General features: G+C 42.5%; 1 protein-coding gene and 1 long non-coding RNA gene across 2 annotated transcripts in view; one reads left to right on the top strand and one right to left on the bottom strand.

Annotated features, from left to right (window-relative positions):
- LOC110487981 (inactive phospholipase C-like protein 2) overlaps positions 1 to 15402 on the bottom strand; it is a 54541-nt gene extending 39139 nt beyond the window's left edge. The window contains exon 1 of the mRNA XM_036971598.2: positions 14747 to 15402. Coding sequence (XP_036827493.1) covers positions 14747 to 14944 — 198 coding nt within the window. The 5' untranslated portion in view covers positions 14945 to 15402. The remainder of the gene's footprint in view (positions 1 to 14746) is intronic.
- On the top strand, positions 11260 to 15293 carry LOC149970217 (uncharacterized). Its single transcript, XR_016493733.1, has 2 exons — positions 11260 to 13501; positions 13556 to 15293. It is a non-coding gene; the product is annotated as an uncharacterized LOC149970217 (long non-coding RNA).
- Positions 15403 to 15737: the final 335 nt, after the last annotated feature.

The raw sequence follows: 15737 nt of genomic DNA, 5'->3' as shown, positions 1-15737 counted from the left end.
ACATGACACTGCAACAAAATTTACCCACGGGGACAATAAAGTCAGTAAGTAAGTAAGTAAGTCCATACAGAAATGGTTTGTCGAGATCGTTGTGGAAGAACTTGGGATGAATTGGAACACCGACTGCAATCCAGGCCTAATCACCCAACATCAGTGCCCGACCTCACTAATGCTCGTGGCTGAATGGAAGTCCCTGCAGCAATGTTCCAACATCTATTGGAAAGCCTTCCCAGAATATATACATGTAGGTCCATCATAATTTCTACATATTCTATCTAGTTTTAGACGCTCAAGTGTGGCCTGAGCAGACAGGAGAGATCCATTTTACTGCATTATATGGGTGAGTGAACAGATGCAGGGAGAGAAAGATGGAGAACAAGAGAAGGAAATGGCAGATAAGCAGGGAGAGGTTCTCAGGGCCTGAGGTTCTGAGGGGAAGTATGAGGAATAAACAGGGGATATAGCTAAAAATGAAAAGCAGTATCAATGGAAATCTATGATAGATAGAGGTATGCCGAAAGAGAGCGAGGAGAGATATAGACGTGGGGGGATGAAGGTCGGAACAGAGAATACTGTGTGTGCTAAATAAATCCAAGCCTTTCCTGGAATGCATTAATACTGAAAGCTTTGGCACACAGACAGACCACATTCCTAAATCACAGACCCTTTAATCAACCATTCTCTAACCACTGACCTAATTCCAGAAGATAAAGCTGTGTGTGAAAATGTGTGAGGGTGTGTGCACGTTGTATAGATAGGTGCCTTGTAGCAGGAAAGATAACTTTATCCCATTAGCAGATTGAATGAAATGGAACAATCCTCCCATCAATTTTACAGGTAGAATAAACCTCTTCAAAATGGCATGGCTCCCAAAAGTATCCTCGGTCATAACAGACTTCATATGGGCAAATAAAACTCATAGAATAAAATAGGAAGGTTTTACATCTTCCTGAGTCTGAGGGTGGTTTTAACCTTCCAGATGTGGAACTGTATCAATTAGCCACCCAACGAGACTTGAGATGTAGAGTTAAATGCACTAAACTGGAACAATGGGTACATATTGAAGATGCGCATACTCAATCACAGATAATTTTTTACGTGTTTGTTTTCAAAGGATGGAGCTAAGAACATGAACAATTTCCCAGTTAGAACACTAGAACAACATGGAAGATTTAACTGATTCTACAAGAACCAATATCACTCCTAAAAACACACCCCTATTGAGCAATCCTTGGATAGCTTTTCAGAATTCACAAATAAATTCACCCACATGGGAAACTAAAAGGTATAAAATAAATGACTTGGTAACAGGAAATACAATTATTTCCATGACAGAATTAAAAGGCCATTTTGGACTGACCAATGTGACATTTTTAAATACATGCAACTTAATAGTTGTAGATCACAACATTTTTATTTTAAACATTTTGGACATCAAAGCAATGTTGAAGTAATTCTATTTTAGTCAGAAAATGAAATTCATATGATAGTTAAGATATATAAAACCTTGCAGAGAGCATATCCAACTGACAATCTCTTAGAAAAAAATATAAACTAAACTATTGGAACCAAGACCTAAAAATAATTGATATAACGGCACAAGATGGAGGGAGTGTTGGAACATAACAAAATAAATTACAGTGAAAGAAAATGTATGCTTAATCCAGTATAAACCAATGTACAGAGTGGATTATTCAAGAAACAAAATGTACACAATCGACAGCACAACGGCAGAGTCACGTCTTAAGTGTAAAACTACAAATGACTCAATAATGAATGCTTTCTGGGAGTGGCATAAAGGTCAAAAGTTATGGGCGGAGTTAGAAAGTTGGCTGTCAGACGTTTTACAGTGTAAGTTTACTTTTAATCCATCTATCGGCATATTTGACGACACAACATATGAGGGTGCGGTGAGATACCCAATGGGTTGGACCATACTTTTCTCATCAGTTATTTTGAAAAAACTTTACTTAACTGGAAATCAAATGATCCTCCGTCGTTAAAACAGAGGATTAATCAAATTCATTATTTAAATATTGACAAAATGTGGGCTACAGAGAGAAACAAAACAGTGCAATTTGAAGCCATTATGGCATAAAGTGTGTTACAAGCGCTGAAGATATCCCAAAAATGTGAAATGAAAAGGGATGTTATTGTGAGACGGATGGGTATGAATACAGTGGGAGCATGTGGGTCTGAGCAATTATGATGTCATTAATGTTTGTTGAAATGAATGTATGTCTGAGTTGTTGTTTTTGTTTTTATCCATCTGTTTTTCTCTGTATGCTGAAGGTTGGGCAGTCCCAGCCAACATCATGTCTAGTTTAGTGGAGCTGTGTTTGTGGGATGTTAAGTTGTCTTTCTATATTGTTTATAACATTTTTTTTAAGTATTTAAAAAATAATTAGGATGTAGTGTAGGTCATTAGTGGGCAGACTACTAATTAAGAGACGATCAAGAGACACACAGTAGGTACCAGCAGGCATAAACACATGGCTATCTGAGATCTCTGTGCTAAAAACAAAACACACACACAACCAAACCCATAACACAAAAAAAATCTAATAAATGTTCTGGACAGGGAGTCTTAGAATTCAAAAAGTGTAGGCCTAACTATGATCATTTTGTCCCACTTCCTCAACTGTGTGTGTGTGTGTGTGTGTGTGTGTGTGTGTGTGTGTGTATGACATTCATGCATTTTGTGTGCGCATGCGTGCGTACGTACGTACATGATACAGTATGGGAAAGGAAGTCACTGTTACAACGGGGAGGAGAAACAGGAAGTGTGAAGTGGTTGTGTCATTCCCTCAGCAACAACATGATTCAACACACCATTTACTTCGCAACACCCACACCAATCCATAAACAGCAGATGGACTCAGTCAAGTCAAAACCACCAACTAAGAGCTTACCAGAATTATCTCTCCTCAAGTCAAAATCAACCAACTAAGAGCTTACCAGAAGTATCTCTCCTCAAGTCAAAACCATCAACTAAGAGCTTACCAGAAGTATCTCTCCTCAAGTCAAAACCACCAACTAAGAGCTTACCAGAAGTGTCTCTCCTTCTGTACAAATCTTTGATGTTCCAGATGAGATGCATGTTTTAGGATGATTCTCAGGTAAAAGAGCGGACATGATGAAGGTAATTCAGACAAAGAGTTAACCACAGTTTCTGCTTAAAACGTGACAGCAGCCCTCAGCTGTCCTGTAGGCCCTCAGTTCAACCCCAAACCTACTGAACCACCAGAGGCTGGAGGGAGGTGGAGTTTGAGTTATCAAGCACATTGTAAATATTTGTTTGGATGTTTGGGCATGAGCAGGGTATTTGTTTAAAATGTAGGACGCCTCAGTGAAGCCTTAAAGAGTTAGGCGGTGATGAATCTGGTGATTGTTATCACACACACACACACACACACACACACACACACACACACACACACACACACACACACACACACACACACACACACACACACAGTTGAAGACGGAAGTTTACATACAGTACACTTGGGTTGGAGTCATTAACTCGTTTTTCAACCACTCCACAAATTTCTTGTTAACAAACATTCATTTTGGCAAGTCGGTTAGGACATCTACTTTGTGCATGACACAAGTCATTTTTCCAACAATTGTTTACAGACAGATTATTTCAATTATAATTCACTGTATCACAATTCCAGTGGGTCAGAAGTTTACATACACTAAGTTGACTGTGCATTTAATCAGCTTGGAAAATTCCAGAAAATGATGTAATGGCTTTAAAAGCTTCTGAGAGGCTAATTGACATAATTGGAGGTGTACCTGTGGATGTATTTCAAGGCCTACCTTCAAACTCAGTGCCTCTTTGCTTGACGTCATGGGAAAATTAAAAGAAATCAGCCAAGACCTCAGAAAAAAATTGTGGACCTCCACAAGTCTGGTTCAGGTACCACGTTCATCTGTACAAACAATAGTACGCAAGTTTCAACATCATGAGACCACGCAGCCGTCATACCGCTCAGGAAGGAGACGCATTATGTCTCCTAGAGATGAACGCACTTTGGTGAGAAAAGTGCAAATCAATGCCAGAACAACAGCAAAGGACCTTGTGAAGATGCTGGTGGAAACTGGTACGAAAGTATCTATATCCACAGTAAAACTAGTCCTATAACAACATAACCTGAAAGGCTGCTCAGCAAGGAAGAAGCCACTGCTCCAAAACCGCCATAAAAAAGCCAGACTATGGTTTGCAACTGCACATGGGGACAAATATCCTAATTTTTGGAGAAATGTCCTCTGGTCTAATGAAACAAAAATAGAACTGTTTGGTCATAATAACCATCGTTATGTTTGGAGGAAAAATGGGGAGGCTTGCAAGCCGAAGAACACATCCCAACCGTGAAGCACGGGGGTGGCAGCATCATGTTGTGGGGGTGCTTTGCTGCAGGAGGGACTGATGCACTTCACAAAATAGATCGCATCATTAGAAAGGAAAATTGTGCATATATTGAAGCAACATCTTAAAACATCAGTTAAAGCTTGGTCGCAAATGGGTCTTCCAAATGGACAATGACTCCAAGCATACTTCCAAAGTTGTGGCAAAATGGCTTAAGGACAACAAAGTCAAGGTATTGGAGTGGCCACCACAAAGCCCTGACCACAAAGCCCTGACCTCAATCCTATGGAAAATTTGTGGGAAGAACCCCTGAGTCAATACATGTTAGAATCACCATTGGCAGCGATTACAGCTGTGTCTCTAAGAGCTTTGTACACCTGGATTGTAAAATATTAGCATTTTTCAAGTTCTTCAAGCTCTGTCAAGTTGGTTGTTGATCATTGCTAGACAGCCATTCTCAAGTCTTGCCATGCATTTTCAAGACAATTTAAGTCAAAACTGTAACTAGGCCACTCAGGAACACACAATGTCATCTTGGTAAGCAACTCTAGTGTATATTTAGCCTTGAGTTGTAGGTTATTGTACTGCTGAAAGGTGAATTTGTCTCCCAGTGTCTTTTGGAAAGCAGACTGAACAAGGTTTAACTCTAGGATTTTGCCTGTGATTAGCTCTATTCCGTTTCTTTTTATCTTAAAACAAATTCTAGTCCTTGCCAATGACAAGCATACCCGTAATATGATGCAGCCAGCACCATGCTTGAAAATATTAAGGATGGTACTCAGTGATGTGTTGTGTTGGATTTGCCCCAAACATAACGCAAATTCATTTCTTTGCCAAATTTGTTGCAGTTTTACTTTAGTGCCTTATTGAAAACAGGATGCATGTTTCGGGAAATTGTTTATTCTGTACAGGCTTCCTTCTTTTCACTCAATCATTTAGGCTTGTATTGTGGAGTAACTACAATGTTGTTGATCCATCCTCAGTTTTCTCCTATCATAGCCATTAAACTCTAACTATTTTAAAGTCATTGGCCTCATGGTGAAATCCTTTGAGCAGTTCCTTCCTCTCCGGCAACTGAGTTAGGAAAGACGCCTGTATCTTTGTAGTGACTGGGTGTATTGATACTTGAAAAATTTAAGGAGAGCAGCACACTCTAGGAGCTTAGATGCAATAATTGAATAACCAACGCTTCAACAGACAAGCTGTCTTCATCAGGGTATAATGACAAGTGTAACTACAAGTGTAATGGCTGTGCTCAATGCAATGGCACATATAAATGTAGCTCCTTCAAAAACCACAAAACAGGGCAACCGATCCCAATTAAAGGTGTTATCATGGGCTCCACTAAGGCAGTTATTAATCTTAGAACTTGTCCTTGTAGTAAAATGTATGTGGGTAAAGCAAAGCGCAAAAAAAAGTACGAATCTCGGAGCATCGTAGCACCATTAGGTGTAAAAACTCGACTTACCCAGTTGCGGCCCACTTTTTGGAAGCAAACCACCCCGATTTCATCCCTATGTTATATTGGCATTAAACATGTCACCCTCCCTAGGAGAGGGGGTGACCTCAACAATTTATTGTTAAAACGAGAGGCTGCCTGGATCTTTAATTTAAAGACCCTTTCTCCCTTCGGTCTCAATGAAGACTTTGATCTGAAGCCAGTCTTGTGATTATTGTGATTTTGCTATTGTACATGTTTGTAGGCTTATGTAGCCACATTGTATCTATGATCGTATGCTATCCATGTTTTTTGCATGTTATTTTGATATCTGAAGATTAAGCAATGATATCAAGCCACACCTGGCCGTGATTACAGACACCTGTGTGTGTCCTTTGACACTATATAAACTAGTGACCAGCAGTGTTTGTCATTGTACCCTGATGAAGACAGCTTGTCTGTTGAAACGTTGATTATTAAATTATTGCATCTGAGCTCCTAGAGTGTGCGGCTCTCCTTAAATTGTTAGTGTTCTACTCCGCTGGCCAGCTGCTCGCCTAAACAGGTGTACATTTCTTTTGCCTTTAGATGGATGTACTGATTCACCATCCAAAGTGTAATTAACTTCACCATGCTCAAAGGGATATTCAATGTCTGTTTATTTTACCCATCTACCAATAGGTACTCTTCTTTGCAAGGCATTGGAAAAACCTCCCTGGTCTTTGTGGTTGAATTCACTGCTCAACTGAGGGGCCTCACAGATACTCGTATGTGCGGGGTACAGAGATGAGGTATTCATTCAAAATCATGTTAAACACTATTATTGCACACAGAATGAGTCCATGCAACTTATGTGACTTGTTAAGCACATTTTTACTCCTGAACTTATTTAGGTCAGTGACACATTTCAATTGAATCCATTTTAAATTCAGACTAACACAACAACTTGTGGGAAAGGGGGGGTGAATACTTTCTGAAGGCACTGCATGTATGTGAGGAAAACAGAATTAGCTGTGTGATTCAGAAAACATCATTTGTTCCATCACAACCACTGAAGGAAAAATATTTAAAGTTGTTGGTTTGCTGTGGTTACTGGTTCTAAAACAGCCTGAAGCAATGGGAAGTGATCTAAAGTAGGCCAGAGCATGCTAAAGTGGGCCAAAGACGTCAATCAATGTTAACCAAAGTAGCAGGTTGGAAGAGCTACAATTCAAACCATATCCTTCCCCAGCTGTCTGCCAACCCCCCAGGCTAACACTGTTCTCACAGTCAGAACACACACACACACACACACACTGGGCAATCATTAATACTCATACAATACTACAAACACAGACCAGATTTGTCATCCAAACAGTTGAAAATATACCACTCAAGTTCCAAACAAACTCACTACACCTAACCACCCCCGCTGCCCCTCCATACGCAGAGACAGGATACTAGACAGATACAGGGTACTCCTCAGAGACAGGTTACCCCTCAGAGACAGGATACTAGACAGATACAGGGTACTCCTCAGAGACAGGTTACCCCTCAGAGACAGGATACTAGACAGATACAGGGTACCCCTCAGATACAGGGTACCCCTCAGAGACAGGATACTAGACAGATACAGGGTACCCCTCAGATACAGGGTACCCTTCAGATACAGGATACTAGACAGATACAGGGTACCCCTCAGATACAGGGTACCCCTCAGATACAGGATACTAGACAGATACAGGGTACCACTCAGATACAGGGTACCCCTCAGAGACAGGTTACCCCTCAGAGACAGGTTACCACTCAGAGACAGGATACTAGACAGATACAGAGTACCCCTCAGAGACAGGTTACCACTCAGAGACAGGATACTAGACAGATACAGGGTACCCCTCAGAGACAGGTTACCACTCAGAGACAGTATACTAGACAGATACAGGGTACCCCTCAGATACAGGGTACCCCTCAGATACAGGATACTAGACAGATACAGGGTACCCCTCAGAGACAGGTTACCCCTCAGAGACAGGTTACCACTCAGAGACAGGATACTAGACAGATACAGGGTACCCCTCAGAGACAGGTTACCCCTCAGAGACAGGTTACCACTCAGAGACAGGATACTAGACAGATACAGGGTACCCCTCAGAGACAGGTTACCACTCAGAGACAGGATACTAGACAGATACAGGGTACCACTCAGAGACAGGTTACCCCTCAGAGACAGGTTACTACTCAGAGACAGGATACTAGACAGATACAGGGTACCCCTCAGAGACAGGTTACCACTCAGAGACAGGATACTAGACCGATACAGGGTACCACTCAGAGACAGGTTACCACTCAGAGACAGGATACTAGACAGATACAGGGTACCCCTCAGAGACAGGTTACCCCTCAGAGACAGGTTACCCCTCAGAGACAGGATACTAGACAGATACAGGTTACCCCTCAGAGACAGGTTACCACTCAGAGACAGGTTACCACTCAGAGGCAGGTTACCACTCAGAGACAGGTTACCACTCACACTCAGAGACAGGTTACCACTCAGAGACAGGTTACCACTCAGAGACAGGTTACCACTCAGAGACAGGTTACCACTCAGAGACAGGTTACCACTCAGAGACAGGTTACCACTCAGAGACAGGTTACCACTCAGAGGCAGGTTACCACTCAGAGACAGGTTACCACTCAGAGACAGGTTACCACTCAGAGACAAGGCACTACCCAGAGCACCCTTACATATCTACTCAGCCTGCACGTACACCAGACAAGAAGAGAGGATTAAACAGGCCTCTGTCCCAAAGAAGTTAACCATGTAGGGAATAAGGCACCATGTGGGATCCAGCCCAGGCCAAGGATGGAGAGAGGAAGAGGGGGTAAAAGGAGGATAGGAGGGAAGAGGAAGAGAAGAAGAGCAATAGGGAGGAAAGACAGTAAATAGGAGAGGTGATCTCCAGACATATGAGACAGACAGTTAAACTCTCCCCTACATGCCCCTATCCAAACACACACACACAGCTAAATGCTCAGAATTATGTTCAAAAGGTCAATAATGTCATATCTCCAGTTTTCCTACATACTGTACCACATAGGGATTGATCTCATCCCGAGGATAATGATCCAAACACACCAACACAGTCATGAGGATGGCACGAAAACACCTGTTCCCCCTCAGGAGGTTGAAAAGGTTTGGCATTGGTCCTCAGATCCTCAAATTCTACAGCTGCACCATTGAGAGCATCTTGACTGGCTACATCCCCACTTGGTATTGACTGGCTACATTCCCACTTGGTATGGCAACTGCTTGACATCTGAGCGTAAAGCACAACATAGTGTAGTGTGTATGACCTAGTACATCACTGGGGCTGAGCTCCCTGCCATCCAGGACCTCTATACCAGGCTGTCAGAGGAAGGTACGGAAAATTGTTGAAGACTCCAGCCCCCCAAGTCTGAAGCACCAAGTCTGAAACCAACAGGACCCTGAACAGAGCACCAAGTCTGGGACCAAAGGGCTCCTGAACAGAGCACAAAGTCTGGGATCAAAAGGCTCCTGAACAGAGCACCAAGTCTGGGACCAAAAGGCTCCTGAACAGCTTCTACCCCCCAAGCCATAAGACTGCTGAACAGTTAATACAAATGGCTACCTGAACTATTTACATTGACCCCCTTTGTATTTGCACTGACTCTCTAGCATCCGGCTCTACCCACACAATCACTGGACTCTACTCAGGCAGGTCACCCATGACACAAGTCAGTATTCGACATCCATCCATGTCTGAGGATGTCGGGCGATGAAGTGGAAACCGGCCGCTAGGGGCAACAGTGAGCGCTGTTACCTTGAGGCTTTGTGGACGGGGATGGCGGCGGGGCGTAAACGTCTGCCTCTGGTTCCAAATGCTGCATGTTCGAATCCAACGATAAAAAGTTGTTTTTGATATTTTTGTTTTGTGCCAGTCTCAAACCTGAACCCTTACCTTAACTATTCAGAGCTAATGCTTAATCTTAACCTTTGAACGATAAAGAGAGGTAACCAGACACTTTGAAATGTGATGTTTGAGAAGCATGGATGAACATCTAATTGTGACGTGAGACTGTGAGAGTTGGTAGCTCTACCCACACAGTCACACATACTACACAGACACTCCAACACAAACTACATATGCTCACACACCCACTCACTCACGCTGCTGCTACTATGTGTATTATTTATCCTGGTTGTCATTTTCACCCTTACCTACAGTGCCTTGCGAAAGTATTCGGCCCCCTTGAACTTTGCGACCTTTTGCCACATTTCAGGCTTCAAACATAAAGATATAAAACTGTATTTTTTGTGAAGAATCAACAACAAGTGGGACACAATCATGAAGTGGAACGACATTTATTGGATATTTCAAACTTTTTTAACAAATCAAAAGCTGAAAAATTGGGTGTGCAAAATTATTCAGCCCCTTTACTTTCAGTGCAGCAAACTCTCTCCAGAAGTTCAGTGAGGATCTCTGAATGATCCAATGTTGACCTAAATGACTAATGATGATAAATACAATCCACCTGTGTGTAATCAAGTCTCCGTATAAATGCACCTGCACTGTGATAGTCTCAGAGGTCCGTTAAAAGCGCAGAGAGCATCATGGAGAACAAGGAACACACCAGGCACGCCCAATTTTTCAGTTTTTGATTTGTTAAAAAAGTTTGAAATATCCAATAAATATCGTTCCACTTCATGATTGTGTCCCACTTGTTGTTGATTCTTCACAAAAAAATACAGTTTTATATCTTTATGTTTAAAGCCTGAAATGTGGCAAAAGGTCGCAAAGTTCAAGGGGGCCGAATACTTTCGCAAGGCACTGTACATGTACATATTACCTCGTACCCATGCACATTGACTCATATTACCTCGTACCCATGCACATTGACTCATATTACCTCGTACCCATGCACATTGACTCATATCACCTCGTACCCATGCACATTGACTCATATTACCTCGTACCCATGCACATTGACTGATATTACCTCGTACCCATGCACATTGACTCATATTACCTCGTACCCATGCACATTGACTCATATTACCTCGTACCCATGCACAATGACTCATATCACCTCGTACCCATGCACATTGACTCGGTACAGGTAATCCTTGTATATGGTCTCATTATTGTATTGTGTTACTATTTCCTTTAAATAAATAAAAACATTTTAAATCTGTGTTGTTGGGAAAGGGTTCGTAAGTAAGCATTTCACAGTAAAGTCCACACCTGTTGTATTCTGCACGTGACAAATAAAATGGTATTTGATTTTAATTCTTGAGATGTACCATTGTGGCAAACTTAAATGTGTAGGCTACGTGGCTCACTTTAGTTGGTAGAGCATGGCGCTTGCAAAGACAGGATGTGGGTTTGATTCCCACTGGAGACACCCATATAAAAATGTATGCATGCACTACTGTAAGTTTTATTCATTTTTTTATTTATTTTTTCCAAAGTGACTTTGGATAAAAGCGCCTGTATGTATGTATGTATGTACAGTTGAAGTCGGAAGTTTTCATACACTTAGGTTGGAGTCATTAAAACTCGTTTTTCAACCACTCCACAAATTTCTTGTTAACAAACTATAGTTTTGGCAAGTCAGTTAGGACATCTACTTTGTGCATGACACAAGTCATTTGTCCAACAATTGTTTACAGACAGATTATTTCACTGTATCACAATTACAGTGGTTTACATACACTAAGTTGACTGTGCCTTTAAACAGCTTGGAAAATTCCAGAAAATGATGTCATGGCTTTAGATGCTTCTGATAGGCTAATTGACATCATTTGAGTCAATTGGAGGTGTACCTGTGGATGTATTTCAAGGCCTACCTTCAAACTCAGTGCCTCTTTGCTTGACATCATGGGAAAAAACAAATGAAATCAGCCAAGATCTTGTAGCCCTCCACAAGTCTGGTTCATCCTTGGGAGCAATTTCCAAACGCCTGAAGGTACCACATTCATCTGTACAAACAATAGTACGCAAGTATAAACACCATGGGACCACGCAGCCGTCATACCGCTCAGGAAGGAGACAGGTTCTGTCTCAGAGATGAACGTACTTTGTGGCAAAAAGTGCAAATCAATCCCAGAACAACAGCAAAGGACCTTGTGAAGATGCTGGAAGAAACAGGTACAAAGGTATCTATATCCACAGTAAAACGTGTCCTATATCGACATAACCTGAAAGGCCGTTCAGCAAGGAAGAAGCCACTGCTCCAAAACCGCCATTAAAAAAGCCAGACTACGGTTTGCAACTGTACATGGGGACAAAGATCGTACTTTTTGGAGAAATGTCCTCTGGTCTAATGAAACAAAAATAGAACTGTTTGGCCATAATGGCCATCGTTATGTTTGGAGGAAAAAGGGGGATGCTTGCAAGCCGAAGAACACCATCCCACCGTGAAGCACGGGGGTGGCAGCATTATGTTGTGGGGGTGCTTTGCTGCAGGAGAGACTGGTGCACTTCACAAAATTGGTGGCATCATGCGAAAGGAATCAATCAGGGACATCAATCAGGAAGTTAAAGCTTGGTCGCAAAAGGTTCTTCCAAATGGACAATGACCCCAAGTATACTTCTAAAGTTGTGGCAAATTGGCTTAAGGACAACAAAGTCAAGGTATTGGAGTGGCCATCACAAAGCCCTGACTTCAATCCTATAGAAAATGTGTGGGCAGAACTGAAAAAGCATGTGCGAGCAAGGAGGCCTACAAACCTGACTCAGTTACACCAGCTCTGTCAGGAGGACTGGGCCAAAATTCACCCAACTTATTGTGGGAAGCTTGTGGAAGACTACCCAAAACGTTAGACCAAAATGAAACAATTACCAAATATGAATTGAGTGTATGTAAACTTCTGACCCACTGGATATGTGATGAAATGAATAAAACCTGAAATAAATAATCCTCTCTATTATTATTCTGACATTTCACATTCTTAAAATAAAGTGGTGATCCTAACTGACCTAAGACGGGGAATTTTTTATGAGGATTAAATGTCAGGAATTGTGAGAAACTGAGTTTAAATGTATTTGGCTAAGGTGTATGTAAACTTCCGACTTCGTATGTATGTATGCATGTATGTATGCATGTATCTTTGTGTTCAGTTGTCCCATGCCGTGTCGTTCTCTGCTGCCCTTTGAAGATACACAGTTTGTGTTGCAAGTTAGACGTGTGCTGTAGCTATCACCACCACATCAAACAAACGCAGCACCAGCAGATAGCAGCGCTGTGGCTCCACACTCTGCCGCATACGTCGAGCAGCAACGCCCTTGCAGAGAAGTCATTTAACGCCACTTTCAGCACAGCGTGGGACAGAGCTGGTTATTTTAGGCGCCACACAACTTTTCTGAAACATGACAGAAAGGTAAACACATTTGTGTTTCTGACAATCCTTTACTGGCAACGCAGAAACAAATAAATTCAACGAATAGAAAGAGAAAGTGAAAAAAGGAGTGAGGAAGGAAGTTATAGTTGAAAGAGAGTGACAGCAACAAAACTTGAGAGAGAAAGTTAGAGAAAGTTTGAGAGGGCGAGAAAGAGAGAGAGAGCGGGTGAGAAAGAGAGAGAGTGAGAGAGGTGACGGCAACAAAACTTGAGAGAGAAAGTTAGAGAAAGTTAGAGAAGGCGAGAAAGAGAGAGAGAGAGGGTGAGAAAGAGAGAGAGTGAGAGAGGTGACGGCAACAAAACACGAGAGAGAAAGTTATGGGGGAGAGAGAGAGAGAGAGGTGACGACAACAAAACACGAGAGAGAAAGTTAGAGGAGAGAGAGAGAGGTGACGGCAACAAAACACGAGAGAGAGAGGGGGAGAGAGAGATGGCGCGAGAGAGAGAGATGGCGCGAGAGAGAGAGAGTCATCAGTATCTCTAACTGTTTGTGACTCAAAGCAACATTGCAACATCAAATGTGAGGAAATTGGCCAACCTCCTGCCCTGCCAAGCGCTGGGAGCGAATCAGACCGGCACAGAGCCAACATTGACGACAAGTCATTCCTCTGTAGGGAGCAGTATCATACAAAACTGGCAACGTAAGAGATCAATATAAGGCCTAATAAAACATTCAGCAAAACCTACAACACAAGATGAACTGTTTGGACAAGCCCAAAGTTTATGAATTAAACATTAAAGTCCCATAAAGAAACATAAGTCTTGCTGTGATCACAGATCAAGCAATGATTTCATCACATACTTGAGTCCTTCTCACCAGTTGTCAGATTACCTTCGGGATGTGAAGATAAAGGATTTATTTCAAAGTTTAAAACAGGGATGAAGTCTGTCTAAAGTAGAAGAATAAAGAGGGAGGAGCTGGGTCAGATGGGTCATTCCATCCAGCCCAGTCCAAAGATCTACGAATAAGTCTGTCTTTCTGTCTGTCTTGAAAATGAAGACAACGCAAAGCTAGCTTAGTAATAGGCCTAGAGATAGGCATTAAAAACACTGCCAAATAATAGCCTATTTATTTCAAGCATGTATTGCATTCATTGCCAGCAGCTGGAGCGCAAGGATCTGGGGTGCATCTCAATAGTCTAAAGGTGCTTCCTCTCCTTGTATCCTTCCCTTTATCTGCATTGATCTGGAAAGACAGGATAGGTGAAAGCGATCACCTGTTCAGGTCTTGCCAATCAGTGTGGTCTAAAGAGAGGGACTGGGAGAAGAAGAGGCAACAGGGAGGAGAGGAGACAGGGAGAAGGAGAGGAGACAGGGAGAAGGAGAGGAGACTGGGAGAAGGAGAAGAGACTGGGAGAAGGAGAGGAGACTGGGAGAAGTAGAAGAGACTGGGAGAAGGAGAGGAGACTGGGAGAAGGAGAGGAGACTGGGAGAAGGAGAGGAGACTGGGAGAAGGAGAGGAGACTGGGAGAAAGGAGAGGAAACAGATAGGAGACAGGGAGAAATAGTATTTAATGCCCTCCAACCTTTACCTTGATAATACTGCTCCGCCTAGGGATTCCTTTGGCATCTGTAGTTTCTCCCGCTCCCGGTTTGTCAGTCATTGGGGATCCGGGACCAGTTTCAGGTTGGACAGCAGTCACGGTGTCTGACACCCCGCAGCCTCCGTTGGACAGCAATTTCTCACGATGCGTCTCGAGGCTCACCCCATTGCCTGGCGAGGGTTTCATCCCAGCAACAGGTGGCGCGCACCCTAAACTGTCTTTAAATCCGCTATAAATGTGGATTTTCGTTCACGGTAGCTGTGTGTAGGTCTTGATTGGTGATCGCCTCGCTACGTGAAATAACTGACAATAATACGATCCACGATGCTTCAGCACGCCAAAGCGACAATGCTTTTTAACAGACAGCCACACAGCCCGTGTTATCTTGCAAAGTAGACTACCCAAAAGATATCCTCTACAAATCTTGATTCTCCGTCGGTAGACATTGCTTTACACGAGAATGGGAATGCCAATGATAGAAATAATCTGCAGCATCACCTTCTGCCGGCGACTCACCAGAATGGAAATTCAAAAAGAGATTTATGTTACAATGAACCGGATGGCACACCTCAAGTGCCCTGCGCAGTTGTAACCACTCCTGACGGCGCTATAGTCATCTTCATAACAGGGAAGTGAAAGCAACTGGCTTCAGGGGTCATGTCTAGATGGGATACAGATTTTGTCAAATTGACGTCAAAACTATTTTTTTGTGCATTTTAGCAAACCTTAACCTAATTATCCTAACCTGCTGCATAAATTCTCCTAAACCTGCTACGAAAAGTCAAGTTTGACAAGAGCTGTATCCCTTCTAGATAAAACTGCTTCGGGGTCTTGACTTGTCAGTTCTCACCACCTAACCGTTGTAGCCTAGGCATAGTCTATACTACTACAGTAGATGAGCAGCATATTTCCAGCTGGTGTCGAATTTATTCACTGTCTGCGTGGAAACAGTGGCGCGAGTGTTACACTTTGGGCACCT

Source organism: Oncorhynchus mykiss, chromosome 30, assembly GCF_057628025.1.
Source record: "Oncorhynchus mykiss isolate SJ-2025 chromosome 30, ASM5762802v1, whole genome shotgun sequence".
In the NCBI taxonomy this organism is placed as follows: domain Eukaryota; kingdom Metazoa; phylum Chordata; class Actinopteri; order Salmoniformes; family Salmonidae; genus Oncorhynchus; species Oncorhynchus mykiss.
This window is presented reverse-complemented; position numbering and strand designations above follow the sequence as displayed.